General features: G+C 39.5%; 1 protein-coding gene across 1 annotated transcript in view; it reads left to right on the top strand.

The window, feature by feature from the left end:
* cog2 (component of oligomeric golgi complex 2) overlaps nucleotides 1–16,432 on the top strand; it is a 66,315-nt gene that overhangs the window by 9,258 nt on the left and 40,625 nt on the right. Inside the window, exons 4-7 of the mRNA XM_048531399.2 lie at nucleotides 765–845; nucleotides 4,113–4,216; nucleotides 10,221–10,329; nucleotides 15,016–15,195. Of these exons, the coding sequence (XP_048387356.2) occupies nucleotides 765–845; nucleotides 4,113–4,216; nucleotides 10,221–10,329; nucleotides 15,016–15,195 (474 nt within the window). The remainder of the gene's footprint in view (nucleotides 1–764; nucleotides 846–4,112; nucleotides 4,217–10,220; nucleotides 10,330–15,015; nucleotides 15,196–16,432) is intronic.

Here is a 16,432-nt window from a genome sequence, read left to right as displayed (position 1 = left end):
CCAGCATCTGCAGTTCCCATTATCCCAGTAATCAAGATGGGTTTGACAACTGAAGGGAGTACAGGAATACAGTTGAGAGCTTTGATGAAGATAATGGTAGTAAAACTGAATGCATCATCTGATTGACAGAGACTGCAGCCAATCTGGTGAAACCAAAGCACTAACTGTAGAACAGTCGTATGACAAAGGCTAGCTCAAAACTCCAAAGCAAGCTCCAGCCACTGCTTCTGGATTACTGAAAGAGGAATAGGCCAACAGAAGAATGTTTCTGAATAATACAGGCAACTATACGCAATGACATTTTGTTATGAAATGAGACATTTTCTACTTCAAGCTACTCTAACAAATTTAATTTGTTGAATTACTTGTTTTATCTTACGAGTTTTTTTTGTTTTATGGATGTTATTTCCACGACTTGCTGAAAAAAATGAAGTGGAGGCTAATGCCAATTTACAACATTGTTTGATCCTTTGTCTCTGGGAACATCAGAACGGAGGGTGAATGAGCCTATTGATAGCTGTTTTAAACTGCGTTTTATTGATACTCATGGAATTGAGCTGTTTTGTGTTGTTGACGTGACCATTCAGATGTTCAGTTATAATCAAGTTGTGAAGCAACTTGCACATACTTGATATTAGCATTTGTAATTGTTAATCATTTGCGATACATAGAACAATACTAAATAATGGTATTTATTCCTCCCTTTTGCTTCTAAGTGTCATACCTTTATTTTCTAAGAAGGTTTTCTGTTTTTTGTGCTGTAGAGTCTCAAGCTAGCAGTTAGTGAAGGAATTCAAGCCATTGATGACCGTCTGCTGAAAGAAGATGACATCCGAAAGAAAAAGGTGAAATACTGTTTAATATCATATTAGGAGCATTTAACTGAATGGATTTGTTAGGTTTCTGTGACTGCACTTGTCAACATATGTCAAGAAAGAAGCAAATATTAATTTTTTTAGAACCAAAATATATTTATGATTTCATCCACTGGCAGTTTACCCGCTCTTTGTAAGTGCATTTTTTAGTTAGACTATGCCTTCAATCTACACTTATGCCAATCCATGCCCCAAGAACCCCATGGCCCATGTTTCAAATTATGTGCCATGTACTCCCAAGGTTCCTTATGGCTCCCATGCCAATTTACTCAGTACCCACCTTGGGCAAACCTCAGGATCGAAGTTGAGAAGAAATAAAAGGCCTGAATATCCATTGCAGCGTTTGCTATCACATAATTACAAATATTTTCACAATGAAGTTTGGACTGGGGAAAATGTTGACATTTTAAAAATTTTCTATATGCTATATACTGCTTTTACGTGGAGTTCATCTATCTGTTTAATATTAAATGAATTAATTTGTCAAATTAGTGGGGACATGATGATCTTTTCAGCCTTGCAGCAGTGCTACTGTGAGTGGTATGTGACCACCCTGTGACAGTATCACTGAGAGTGGTTTATAATGATTTTTGTGACTGTGTTGCTGTGAGTAGGACGTAATGGCCCTCTGACAGTGTTACTGTGAGTGGGATGTAATGGCCCTGTAACAATGGCTCTGAGTATAGAGACTCCATGTGGCAAACCTGTTTGAATTTGTTTGAATCTCAAACAGGCTGTGTGATGGCGTATTTGAGTTTGTTCTCCATGACATATTTCAGTTTGCTGCAGAGACACTCATTCTCCAGATGAGCCCTCTGACTTTCAAATTTGCAGCATTCTCCTTTTGCTTTCTGCTCATCAATGCAGACTAGCAGGCTGTTATGCTGCACCTGAGCTACCTTACTCTTAATATTTTCCAGGTGGTTAAAAATAGCCCTTGCTGGTAATGTGATAACGGAATGAATTTTGATTCTTGGGTCCTGTGGTAATTTAAATATCTCCAAGCTCCTGTCAGTTGTTATCGTTAGTCGTTGGTTACAATCTGTATTTGGTGATTCACTAGCTCTCTGCATTCTAGATTCACAGTGGTCTGTTACAACACCCCTTCCCAAATATAAATAAGGGTCATTGGACTCAATGATAACTCTTACTTTTCTCTCCACAGATGCTGTCAGACCCCCTGAGTTTCTTTAGGACATTCTGTTTTTGTTTTAGGTTTTCAGCATCTGCATTTCTTTCTGGAAAACACATCCCTAGGGTTGCAAAGTCTGGAATGGTGAGGGGGAGGTGGAAATTTGAAGCAAAACTTTTAGCTTCTTTGAATCCCAGATCTTACTTTGAATGTTTTCCCCAATGACATGACTTTGCTGCTGAGTGCTGCTAGCATTTTCTATTTGGATTCAGATTTCTAGGATTTGCAGTTTTCTGTACCTTGCATTTATACAGATATTGAATTTTATTTGTGGCCTGTTTCCATTCACTTTCAATTTTTCTGTCACTGCTCCTTGGCTGCTGCATCAACCTATTCTGCCTGCTGAGCCTAGTTCCATCTGCCAATTTGATTAATTTATATTGTTTTAATAAATTCCAGTTTATGCAGATTGGAAACAGTAAGAGACCTTAGGACTGATGCCTGGGGCACTTCACTGTACAAAGACGATTACAAAATCACTCGTGGCTAGTATAGACTTCTTACGGCTTCTACCTGCCTGATATTTAAGACTAGAGAGGCAAGGGTGGTTCTTCTTAGAGTAGAAATGGTTAAAATTATTTAGCCTTGGTGTTAAAAATTGGAATAATTCATAGCACAGAGGAGGCCATGTGATCTAACAAGCCTGTGCTGGCTCTTTTGTACTTCTACTCATTTCCCTCAACCCTGCAGGTTTGTATCTCTCAAATGCGCTTCAGATTTCCTATGAAATCATTGATTGCTTCATCAGATTGGACATCAAATTTCCTTTGAGATAATTGAATGCTTCCACTTCACCACCCTCATGGGCAGTGGGTTCAACGTTCTGATCACTTGATGCGTAAAACAAAAATCCTTCTCTCATTCTCTGACAATCTGTTGCCCAAAACCATACATCTCTTTCGTGGTCCTTTGCCATCAACTAATGGGAAGAATTTTTCCCTTTCTACCTTTTCTTGTGCCTCTATTATAATGCTGCATGTTTCAGTCAAATCTCCTGCTTCAAGGAGAACAACCCCAACCTTTCCAGCCTGAACTTCTATCTTGCCAGTCTTTTAAGTGGTACTTTGTCAGTGACAATCTTCATAAGGTGCTTTTACTACAGTAAATAAATAGAAACTGTTTGCCTTCCTGGAGGTGTCAATAGCCGTAGGATTTGAATTGCCGTTGGCAGTAGTACCAGAGATGAGTCGTTGTGATCTGTCTGAAATGTTGGTAGAAGCAAATTCAGCAACAACTTTCAGAGGGCAATTGGATCTGTACTGATTTTAAAAAGTGTAGCCTGTGAGATGAGAGAGGAGAAATAGGATTAATTGTATCCTTTTCAAAGGGCTTGCACAAACACAATGGACTGTGTGGACTCCTATGCTTGGATTCCACATTTTAAGCTCTTCTTTTGGATTTGGCCCTTTTAAACCTTGTACATATTGGTTCTAAAACCTTTCTTTTATCCCATATCTCATCAAATCTAATCATGTAATGGATGCAGTTTTGTCACTACTTCCATTTGCATTTTTTTTTAATCCACCGCCTTCTGACTACAAGGTTAATGTGATAGCCACTGAACTACCATTGTTTCTTTGCAATGGTTGCAGCTGTGTGCATGTGGAGATATGACACACACAACAAAACACATTGAACTTATTTTTATTTCTGCCAGGATTAGTAGTAACCTATGGATTCTTGAGATTAAATCATTGTTCATATCGGTAGATGAACCATGAATTGGATATTTGTATGTAAAACCCAGCTACCATTATATGTAACTTTTGAACCTGAGTCAGACCTATTTTCAAATAAACTTGTTCCTGGAGGTCAATTCACATTAGAACTGATTTGGTTGCAGCCAATGCATATATTGTAACATTGGTGCATTTCACTTGTCACTCATGGAGGCATGAATGAGAACCCTGGTGAACTAGACCTATACATTGAAGTTGTACATTGACGTAAGAATGTACAAGTTGTGCTTTATAATTAAGAGTTGAATGTATAAAGTAAGTTGACTGTTATAGACACTTATCCTTTACACACATGTACCCTTGCAGATGTGTGTGTTAAGACTGCTTCAAGTAATCCGATCAGTGGAGAAAATTGAGAAAATCCTTCACTCTCAGTCGTCCAAAGAGGCTTCTCCCTTAGAAACAAGTGGGTAAGTTTTGCGTCCTCTGCATTTTGTGAAACACCATGACCAAGTGTTCACCTGTTGTACATGAAAAGTAACACAACATTGTGACTTGAGAACAATGCAGCTGATGGTTGAGATGTAACCCATCCCGGCCTAGTGGGTGGTGTAACAAATCACCTTTGATCCAGAGTTATGGATAATATTAATGAGGGTGAAATTAATGTTATAATCCCAGCTGATGTTATTATGAGACAAATCAGATCCCAGGCAGAGGCTGAGCTTTTAGATCATGTTCTGATTTATTTTGACTCTAACAAAGAGGTCTGTCACTGAAGCATTGAGATATTGCTGGAAATTTTGCTTTAACAGTACAATGGAAGTTTATTAACAAAAGCAATGAAGATAAAATAGAAAAAAGCATTTAAGCACATGTAATGCGCATTCAAAGATCTTCTTTAAACACACAGCAAAAGTGTAATCTCATTAATCCCAAGCATTCTTTTATAAATTGAAATAAAATTCAAAAATACCCAAAACACACATTGTATAGTATCTGAAATAAATGTTATTACATACCATGAGTCCCTGTCTCTAATGTCTCAATAGATTTATGTCACTTGTGACAATATATAGACCTGAATTGCAGATCTATTATATACCTAAGTTTAAAAATGCCCAGATTTAGTTAACCTCTTCAGGGTTTCATCTCTGGGATTAGCACTAACATTTCATCCTAAAGTAACCTAGTTCACTACATCCTTCCTTTCTCAGGACTATCACTCTGTACAGCCATATTTATTCAAGATCATCACAGAATTTCCCAAAATTCAAAGTAAAAGTTTAAAAAATACTTTCATCTCTTAGTGGTATGTGTTTTCCTTACGCTTAAAAAATGTTCCAGAAACCTCCGACGAGCCTTGAAACCCCATTATTTACAATGCTGCAATTCAAGACAACCTGTGGTAAACAAAAACCCGAACTCTAAAGCTAGGCTTCCAACAGCTGATTATTCATGTGAGATGCACAGAAAACCCACATGTTTCTAACTCAAAAACCAAATAACCCAAGCTTGCAATAAGTGAAATTGAAATATATAAATCGCACAGTCAGTATTACATTTGTGATTGTCAATCACTATGGTTCTTCCTTACCTTTGACCAAATCTTACTTTTCTTGCTAAGTCTGGGCCTAAAATTAGTCCCTGTGATTTTTAAAATGGAAATTGTGTCTGCTTGACTCCTTTTGCTTTATTTTGCGCTAGAGGCCTAAAACTAATTTAAAATTTGCCTGAAGGAATTAAGCATAAAGGAGTTGTGAAAGAGGAGATGAGAATGAGGGGCACAGATATAGAATGGTCACTTCTAATTTAAAAAGGGAAATTGGGAGAAAAACCTTTAGCCAAAGAATGACAACAGTTTATAATTTGCTACCACAAGGAGTGATTCAGGCAAATAATGTAAATGCTTGAAGGAAAAACTATACAAACACATGAATAAAAAGGAGATGTTAATACCATGAAATAAAGAGGTGAGAAGAGACTCAAGTGAATCAATAACGCTGGCGCAGACCCGTTGGTCTGAATGATTGGTTTCTGGGTTGACAAGTGCAAATTTCTTCTAGTTGATTAGCTAGTTATATAAAGAATTTAAGTTTGATCGTTTACAAACTGTTTAGAAAGAAGCACAATGCAATCAGATCAACCAAAATATTTTTGAAAGCTAGTGAATTTTCTTTAAAAATAGTATTTTGATATAACTTTAAAATATGGTTTTGAACAAGAAACATAATGATCAACAGTAATAGAGTTGAACTTCAGAAAAGACCAGCCATGTTCAAATTGAATGGCCCAGGAGTTTGGTTGTCAACATTGATGGACTTATTCTTGGAGATTTCATTTTGATCTCCCACCTGAATCCACATGCCTGTTTACACACCCTTATTTCCCCATTTCCAATAAATCTGTAACAAATAAACAGTGTACAATTATGTTGGCTGAATAAGGGATTGAGCAATTGATTTTTCAATGCTGCTGTGATTTTCCTCTCATGATTTATGAGCAATCAAGAGATTAACCTTCAAACTCTGGAAGCTGCAACAATCTAGTTCAGGATGGGAAATAGCCTTATCCTGTTCATGTGTCTTTTGTGTCTCTTTAAGTTGCCTTTACTTTTACAGTAAGCCACAGTGTATTTCAAAAACTTGAACTGGAATTTGAAGCATGGAATCCATTCCATTAGCTTCAGGGAGATGCTATTGTCTGAGCACCTGTAGAGTTTATCATTATGTAGGAGAAAGATTGTGGCATGGTGAATGGTAAACTGATACATAAGTGTAAAAGTGTATAATTTCTCAGTTTATTTTAATTTTCTCACCACCTTATTTAAAGTATAGCTATATAACTAACTTCGCAGATTAATGATTTTTCTAGGAACAGCATCATAAGTTCTTATGTCTTCGTCGTTTTCTGTTTTCCTTTTCTGATCCTGAATATGCAATATATTTAAAAATAAAGTTCAAGTACAAGACTGTTATGTAAAGGGTAAAAACATCAAAAAACTGATAGTTTTTTGCTGCAATGTAATTTTTTATAATTGAAAATAACATTCTCAGTTCTTCATGTAGCACTAAACTGTTCCTGATGTTAAATTGCTAGATTTGATTCCAAAGCCCACTAGGTTTAGGCTTAACTATTAGTGAAACACATTTATTTCTGAGCTTAGGATGAGATACACGGCTGCAGGTGTTTTACCTATTTAGCAGTTGATTGAAAATGTTACGTGCACAGCATGGAAAATTTTCTGTGTAGGAATTACAAAACAAATGCAGGCATTTCTGGCTGACACATGGCAACTAGCGATTCTGCATTAAAGGTAAAAATGGAAAGAACTGCAAATGCACTAAATCAGAAACAAAAACAGAACTTGCTGGAAAAGCACAGCATGTAAGGCAACATATATGAAGAGAAGTCAAAGTTAACATTTTGGGCTTGGTGACCCTTCCTCAGAACGTTTTAATTATGTTTTACAGAAACTCATTCAGGGAAAAAGGAACACTGATTCAAAGAAGGAGCTATTTTGGTCAACAAGGTGGCTTAAAGGAAAGTCAGAAGAGGCGAGGGATTTGAGAGATTTTGAGGTGGAAATTCCAGAATGTAGACTGAGATTGATAAAGGCCTGTTACTGGTGTGAAGAAGGAATTTTGGATCGTGTACAGATTATAGTCTTAATACCTCACAAACACCCTGTGTCTGAATCATTCCTTTAATGTTTCTTGCTGACAACCCATTTACTTTAATCCCAGATGCAGATGCTGCATTTGTTTCACTAATTAACTTCATTGTTATCTTCCTGAGCACTCTCATCCTTCACCTTAAAAGTTAAGAATTCACTCTTGTCTGAAAGAAGCTGCTAATTGTTTTAGTATTACTTCCCTCAGTACTGCAGTGTAAATTACACCCTGCTTGGAGTTGCTGGAAGGTCACTACTGCCCTTCACACTTCCCTGGCTTTGTGAGTTCCTACCAGCAAGCTGCTGAGTTGAAGGAAAAGTGTGATCTGTGCCATACATTGTTGCTGTGCCACCCTAAATTGTGTTCTCTGAGAATTTGCTTATACCAATCTCATTATTTGTGGATGAGAAATTTCAGCCATTTGGTAGCATTCAAACTTTATCTTTAAGAATTATGTTGTTTGAATTCTTCTCTCACATCCTCTGGTTAGCCAGGGATTGCTGTCCAATGATCTCCCCTTTCATAAATCTGCCGCGAATCCAATCGACGACCTGTGCTTGGGGGTGGATATGGCCTCTGCTGCTCCCAGATTTCAGTAAACCGCACAGTCTTCATTGATTATAACTAGATAGAAAGGATGGTAAGAATGAACATATCCGGACATTTCTGTATTAAATTGATTTCCTTGACCTTGCAGAGTTAGGTGGAGAAGATAGAGATGTGCTGAAAACAACAAATGCTAGAGATCACAGTGGGTCAGACAACATCCATGGAGACCGAGCAAACTAATGTTTTACTTCACTTCAGCTCTGAAGAAGAGTTGCCAAGACTTAAAAATGTTAGCTTGCTCTCTCTCCATAGATGCTGTCTGACCCGTTGTGATCTCCAGCATTAGTTGTTTTCAGCACATATTCCAGCATCTGTAATAATTTGCTTCGACTAAGGTAGAGGTGTATGTGTGTTTGTGGAGAAGAGATCTGACATAAGAATAAGGGCGTGATTGAAGGGTTTGAAGATGAAGCGATGATTACAATGTATGTCTGAGTCAGGGTGGGTGGAGCTGATTGTAATTTGAGCGTGAGGGTGGAGGAATAGTTTATTATAATACGAGCATGAGTACAGCTGATTACAATGTGAGGGTGAGGGTCGGGGAGCTGGTTACTATGTGAGCATGGAGGCAACTAATTACCATGTGAGTGTGACGGAATTGGGAGGAATAGCTGATTTCAATGTTGGTTTGTGTGTGAGGATGGGGAGTATTGATTATGATGTAATACAGAGAGAAGAGAGCTGAAAACAATGTGTGGGCGGGGCTGGTGAGGTAGCTGATTACAATGAGAGTGAGGATGGGGAAGGAGCTGATTTCAATGTTAGTTTGTGTGTGAGGATGAGAGGAGCTGATTACTGTGTGTGTGTGTGTGTGTGTGTGTGTGTGTGTGTGTGGTGTGTGTGTGTTTGTGTGTGATGGGAGAAGGGGATGGGTAACAATGTTTGGGTGGGGAGGTGTAGCTGATAACAGTTTGAGTTGGGGGAGAGGGGAGCTGGGAGCTGATTACAATGTTAGTTTCTGTGCTAGGTGAGGGAGCTGATTGTAATGTGTGAGTGATGGCGTGGGAGCAGATTATCTTGTTAGTGTGTAAGGGTGGAGGAGCTGATAATGAGTGTGTGTGGCTGGGGGGGAGAGGGGAGCTGATTACAATGTGAGGGTAGTGGGTGTGGCTGAATATATGGTGAATGAAGTTTTGAGGGGAATGAGGAGCTGATTACAATGTGAGTGATGAGTTGGTGGGAGAGAGGAACTGATTAGAATGTGAATTGTGCATGGCAGGGTTTGCAGCTGATTACAGTGAGAATGTGTGGGTGAGGCTGTGGGAGTAGCGATTACAATATGAGGGATGGGCTGGCGGGGAGAGACGTTAATTACAACGTATTTGTGTAGGTGAAGCGAAGCAGGGCTATAATGAGTCTTCTGTCACCATGGAGAATTGAAACTCACCTGAATATCTAAAACATGAATTTTTTTTCCCCTTGAAATTCTTTAAAATCACAGACTTTCATAATTAAATGTCATGTATTGCTGTTTTGTTTGGTTGGTTTCTAGCTTCATATTAATTTAAGAGGTTTTTAAAAATGCAAATGTATTTGCTCATGGGATGTCAGCATCCCTGGCTAGGCCAGTCTTTGTTGCCCATCCCTATTGTCCTTGAGGAAATGCTGAGTAAAAGTGGGGTCATTTTAGAAAATAATTTGCAACACCCTCCAGTTGATAGCCCTTTGATTTACTTCACGTGTGTGTATTATCCAAAAGGTCACTTTTTGTGGTTAGTGTGGGTTTCATCCGTGTTCACTGTACTAACAGCATTGAATGCTGAAATGCTGGGATCACTTTAATAATTTGAAATATATGCATTGGTCCATAGTCTCGATGGTAATAGAAAGTAAACAAAGAGTATGTTAATTTTCTTATCTCTTTGGAATGCTAATAATTCCACCCATTTGAAATGGCCTGGAGGTATTTACACTTCACTACCAGAGGAGAGCTGTAATTGCATGATATCTTGTCAAAAGATTTTCTGATCTGTTAGTCATCGGCCGCTCTCACTTCTGAATATTGCATGCTTGTCAGGATCGACAAAGTAGTTCATGTCAGGGGTGCAGATTTGACTGGTCTCTCAGCTATAATGGATTGCCTTTCAGGACAGTGTAAAGTGGCCCTCAACATCTGCAGTCGTCATTAACTTTTTAAATACCCTGAACCAGCACATACAGTTAATTTTCCATGTGATTTTTCCCTCTTCAGCCCTCCTTTGGCAGGACAGATGCTGGAAAGAATTGGGACTGAATTTAACCAGTTACATTTTCATGCTGTGCAGAGCAAAGGAATGCCCCTTTTGGACAAAGTGAGACCTGTAAGTGTACCATTTGTTGTTGGGCTTGCTGCAGTTCTGATTCACTGACAGGAACCATGAATCTATATTTTAAAAAGGCACTCTGCAGAGCTGTCATAAAAACAGGCAAACGGATAGTAGGGAATTGCCATCAAAGACTATACTACAGTAATGGATCAAACAATAGATCGTAAATAACACTGAAAAACAGGAAAAGACCCTGTGGTCTGTCTAATCTGTTCTATTCAACTGTTACTCCTCATAATACAGAGACATATCTCACGCTAGCTGACTTGCCAGTCTTAAATACACAATTAATGGGCAGTTGAGCTTGTTGCTAAGCCAATTGGAACATTACACGGCCCACACCATCACATGGTTGACATGAGCAGGCTGTTTTTTTTAGAAAGGTAGTTGTAAGTAAGTGGGAAGGTTGTGCGGAGGGGCCACATCATTCAGGGAGTGTTGTGTGCATATTAGCAGCTGCTAGTCAAAGTACTCCCTCCCTTTCCTGTTTGCTCCTCCCTCCCCCTCATGTCCCCTTCCCTAGGGTGTCTGATTCCTCCCAATTTTAAAAGCAAGGAACCTTGCTGGTTCCAGGATCCATCAAAGTCCAGCATGTGCCCAGTTCCACACAGTGCCCTGTGACCAAGCTGTGATGCCGCTGGGGCCAGTAGAGTTGTCGATCAAACCTGAGGGCACGACTTCACCCACTGAAAGACAGAGATTCCACTTTCATCTTGCTTATGCTACCTGCAGTGTACTTGAGTGGCTTCTTTTAGGAGTGTCAGCTGCTGCACGAAAATGTAGTTAAAGGGATTACTTTGACCCTGATGAATTGGATGCAGTGATCTGCCTATTGTATAGGATAATCTCAATCGCCTGTCACAAGTAGGCTTGAATTTTACTTGGGATGACAAAGGAGTTCCACAGAGCTTTGTTGTTGTCCTTAATTATCATCTTGCTAATTCTCCCTGAATTTGCTGATTAATCTGAAAATCCCAGTCACTTTCCTACTGATTGCCCAACAGGATTCTGAAATCTCTGGATCTCAGAAATTTTGTCGGTTTGTGTGGTTTTTGATGGATCTGCCAGCTTTTCCAGTTCTCCTGGGAACTGGGAAAAGAGTAGAGATATATAATTCAAGTGCAGCTTTTTGAAATAATTTAGTATGTTTTTATTCCCATTTATATATTCATGGGAAGACCGTTGTAACATATCTTTGAACTATTAATCCAGAGGCTGAAGCTAATAGGGAACAGTGTTCAAATCCCCTCCATTTCTACAGGTGAAATTTAAATTAAAATTGAATGCTCCTCTGAGTAAATGCCAAGAATGACAACTATTGATTTTGAGGCTAGATGCTAGATGGATGGCAGCTTTAGAGAGGTGGTCACCCTGCAGCTTAACGGACTGGAGGAAAGAAGGGGATGAGTAGCTGCCAGATAGCTTAAAAGAAATGGGCAGCTAGTGTATGAGACTTCTGGGGTCCCGTTCACAAATCAGTTTTCAATTTTGGAAGATGATGAAGGTGCCACTTTCTTAAGAGTGCAGTCAGAACCAAGTTTCTGGTACCAGGAGTAATCCAACTGTAATGGAAGGGAGCTTGAAGGAAAGAGGAGCAATAGTGATAAGTCATTCAATAGTTAGGGGGACAGGCAAGCTTCTCTGTCACCGGCAATGTGATGCCAGGATTGTATATTACTTCTTGGGTGCCAGGGTCAAGGGAAGCATTGTCAGATAGGGGCAAAGAGAATGTGAACAGTTAGGGATGTGGAATGATAGAAGAGCCAGAGGTTGAGGTCCACATTGGTACCAGTGGCTTGGGTAGGAAAGAGCATATGGCCCTGGAATCAGAATTCAGGGAGTTAGGTAGAAAGTTAGCAAGCAATGTAATAATCTCTGAATTACTCCCAGTGCCACACGCAAGCGGGTATTGAAATAGGAGGATAACTCAGATGAATGCATTGCTGGAAAGATGGTGCAGGAGGGAGGATCTTAGATTCCTGGGATTCTGGCAAAGATGGCACCTGTGCAAGTCTGCACATGATAAAAGCTGAGATTAAGCTCATTGCAGTATATTTTCATTAGTGCAATTGGGAGGCCATTAAACTAACTTGACAGGGGTGTGGGAATGTAAGAAGAACAATAGAGACAATACCAAGTCATGTAAATTTCTTAGGGATACAGCTGGCACTAGCATAGAGAACATTAAATTGGAACAAGAGAGAAAGAAAGGAAATCCAAAACACAGTTAACATGCATGTATGTAAATGGTAAGGAGATTTGGGAAGATACAGATGCAAATCGCAATGTGGAATTATAGAGTTGTGTGGTGAAGGAGACCTAGCTCAAGAAAGGGCAAGACTGACTGTTAAATATTCTTGGGTATTAGTTGTTTAGGAAAGATTAGAAAAGGAAGGAAAACAATATTGGTTAAGGAAGCGATGCAGTACTGAACAAATAAGATGTTATGTTTCAGAGGATTCAAAGACAGGTGCAAGTTGGCTTGAGCTATGGAATAAAAAGGGTGCAGTTACATTGCTCAGTGTAGTCTCTAGGCCACCAACTAGTGAAAAGAACATAGAGGAACAAATCAACAGGGAAGTTACGAAGAACTGCCATCATTATGAGAGACTTAAGTTACCCAAATAAAGACGTGGATACTTGGGGCAAGTGTTCATAGCTTGTGTTCAGGAGAGTTTTATATGGCAGCAACTTTTCGAAACAATTATTTAGGATAGACTTAGTAATCACATGAAAAATGTGCATTGATTAAGAGGTTTCATTAACTCTCTGGAGTTTGTTTTGAAGATGTAACAGGAAGGGTTACATTTGAAGTGGTATACGTGGATTTCCAGAAGGTGTTTGATATAGTTTTACACAGCAGACTTTGAGGAAAGTTGCAAGTCATGGCATAAAGGGGCAGTAACAATGTGTACAAAATTGTCTGAGTGATAGGAAACAGTGATGGTCAAGGAATGTTTTTGGGCTGGAGGAAGATTTGTAGTCAGGGGTCAGAATTGGGACCCATGCTTTTCCTGACATATGTTAATGATCTGGATGTTGGTGTGTAGGGAACAATTTAAAAGTTTGCAGATGACACAGAAGTTGGAAGAAATGTAAACTCCAAGGAAGAGAGTGTAGAATTTCAAAAGGACATTGACAAGTTGATAAAATGGGCAGATAGATGTCAAGCTGTTTAATGCAGAGAAGTATGAGGTGTTGCACTTTGGTTAGAAGAACATTGAAAGACACCATTTAATAAGGGATACAATTTTAAAGTGAGTGTAGGAGCAGAGGGATATGAGTATATATGTGCACAGAACATTTAAAATGGCAGGATAGTTAGAGAGAGCAATGAATAAAGCATAGTGTTCTCAGCTTTATTAACATTGGCATAAAGTAGAAGATGAAGGAGGCGGAGGCAATGTTGAACTTGTGTAAGACGTTTGTTAGACCCTAGCTAGAGTATTATGTAAAGTGGTGGGTGGCATATTATAGGAAAGATGTGAATGCATCGGAGAGCATGCAGAAGCGATGTATGTGAATGGTTTCAGGAATGAGAAACTTCAGTTACGTGGATAAATTAAAGAAGTTGGAACTTTTCTCCTTGGAGAAAAGACACCTGAGATGCAATTTGAAAGAAGTTTTCATTAGTGGGCTAGAGTAGATAGGGAGAAGCTGTTCCTGCCGTAAAAGGAACACGAACAAGAGGGCGTAGATTTGAAGTGATATGCATGCGACCCAAGGGTGTTGTGAGAAAAATCATTTTGACACAGTCAGTAGTTAGGATGTTGAATTAACTGCTTGGAGACATGGTGGAGGCAGGTTTAATTGAGGCTTCAAGAGGGCATTAAATGATTATTTGGATAGAAGTGATGTGTATAGGTATGAGGAAAAACAGAGGAGACTGGCACTAGAAAATAGAACCAGTGCAGTCAGGACGAGCCAATTGGCCTCCTGCGCCATAACAATTCTGTGATATAGGACTACATCACTCAGATACATATCCTGGTCTGCTATTCAGGAGATCACAGGTAATCCACATTTTTATTTCAACTACCTGCCTTGGTTCCATTGCTTTTATTACCCTTATTGACATAAGTCTCATCGATACCAATCTTAATGTTTCAAATCGACCCTCACCCACTTCAAATGTCGTTTGCAGAAGTTCCAGATTTGCTGTGATTCTTTGTATGAAGAGATGCTTCCTGATATCACACCTGTGTGTTCTAGCTCTGATATTAAACTTATCTCCCCATGTTGTTCTGAATTCCTATACAATTGGAAATTATTTCTCCCTCTACCCTATTAATTCATGCAGTTACCTTAAATGCCCCATCAGATCATCTGTCTATCTTCTATGCTAATGGGAATATAAATGTAGTTTATGCATTGCCTCACAGTTGTCACAACTTAATTTTTTCAGTCTTGGGAGCAGTTTGGTGGATAACTCCTTTAATCACTCCAAAGCCAATAAATCCTTCCCTGAGATGTGGTGCCCAGAACTAAACACAGTAGCATGAGGAGCACTTGAGTTATTCATGACAAAACAGCAACTGGTGTTTAAAAAAGATCTGTAGTTCTCTAAATTTGACTTGTTTCATCCCAGTGTCGAATGTTGTTACATCTGCCCCACCAATTAATTCTGTATTTGTGTGTGCCAGGACAATTTGCATCATGTATTTTGAACTTTGTTTGCAGCGAATAGCTGGAATCACAGCCATGCTTCAGCAGTCCCTGGAAGGGCTGCTGTTGGAAGGCCTGCAAACTGCCAATGTTGAGATTGTACGTCCTTGTTTACGAACATATGCGACCATAGACAAAACGAGGGATGCAGAGGCACTGATTGGTCAGGTGCTTGTGAAACCATATGTGGAAGAGGTAAGTGGATTGTTGCTGTAGACATTCTAGGAAGAATTGTGCAGTTTGCCATGAATCTGCTTTATTTTTTAAATCATATTTTGAGTAAAGCTGCAGGTTTAGCAAGTATGAGGAGAATCAAAGTTTTTCTGTGGTGATGAGGTGGTGAGGAGGGTATTGATGCATCAAGGAGTGAGGGTTTGAGAATGGAGACCACAGAGAAAGAAGTCGTGATGTAGTGACTAGGGAATAGTCTCTCAGAGTGAGGAAAATGTAACCACCTCAGAGAATTGTTGAGGAGGCAACAGCACCTCTGAAGGAACAGCACCTTGGAATGGAGATCAGAATATCGCAAAGTGAGATGTTGAGGAGGGATGACAATCTATTACTTTGAGGTGACTTAGTGAGGAGAAATGAGATGGTGGTGTGAGAGTTAGTGATTTGGAGAAAAAAGGAGATGCTTAGGTAATGAGGTGGTAATTTAAGAGAATTGTAAGGAATAAAGAAATGGTTCATGCAGTAGTGAGGAGGTAAGAGGGTAGGGGAGTGAGAGAGAATGAGGGGATAGGTTGGGGGAATGGGGTTAGGAGAGGACTGGGGAGATAGAACATAAAAGGAGTAGGAGTCGACTACATGGCCTGGTGAGCCTGTTATGTCATTCAATACAGTCATGGCTGATCTTGGGCTGTCTATTCCCCATATCCCTCAGTTGCCAAAAAAACAAACATCTGTCTGTCTCAGCCTTAAATATATTCAAAATGTAGCAGTCACAGCCTTCTGGGGTGGGAAATTCCTAACATTCAGAATCCTTGGAGTGAAGCAATTGTTCCTTATCTCTGGCCTAAATGATTGGCGCCTCATCCTGAGAATGTAATGCATACACACACAACCCACCACCACCGTCAGTGCTACTGCCAACAACATGGGTCTAGTTGAACAGAGATGGGTGTAGCTGAGCACAAAATTGGAGAGCTTGGTACTAATACCAGCCTAATTTGGGCCCATGTTGAAGTCAGTCCTGGAATGGTCGGTCAAGTGGTCAAAGCAGACATTTATTTCAGAAATAAAGAAATATGCTTTACAATCAATTAATTCTTTTGAAGTATGCTTGATGCTGGGATGTCAGAACTGCATTAGCCAATTTGCGGACAGCAAAATCTCATAAGCACCCCTGTTATGTTGAGCAGATAGTCTCTTTTACCAAAAGATAACACGGTGTGAAGCTGGATGAACACAGCAGGCCGAGCAGGAAAGCTGA

Source organism: Stegostoma tigrinum, chromosome 4 (assembly GCF_030684315.1).
Source record: "Stegostoma tigrinum isolate sSteTig4 chromosome 4, sSteTig4.hap1, whole genome shotgun sequence".
Classification (NCBI taxonomy): domain Eukaryota; kingdom Metazoa; phylum Chordata; class Chondrichthyes; order Orectolobiformes; family Stegostomatidae; genus Stegostoma; species Stegostoma tigrinum.
Note: the sequence above shows the minus strand (reverse complement) of the source record. Positions and strands in the feature narration are given on the sequence as shown.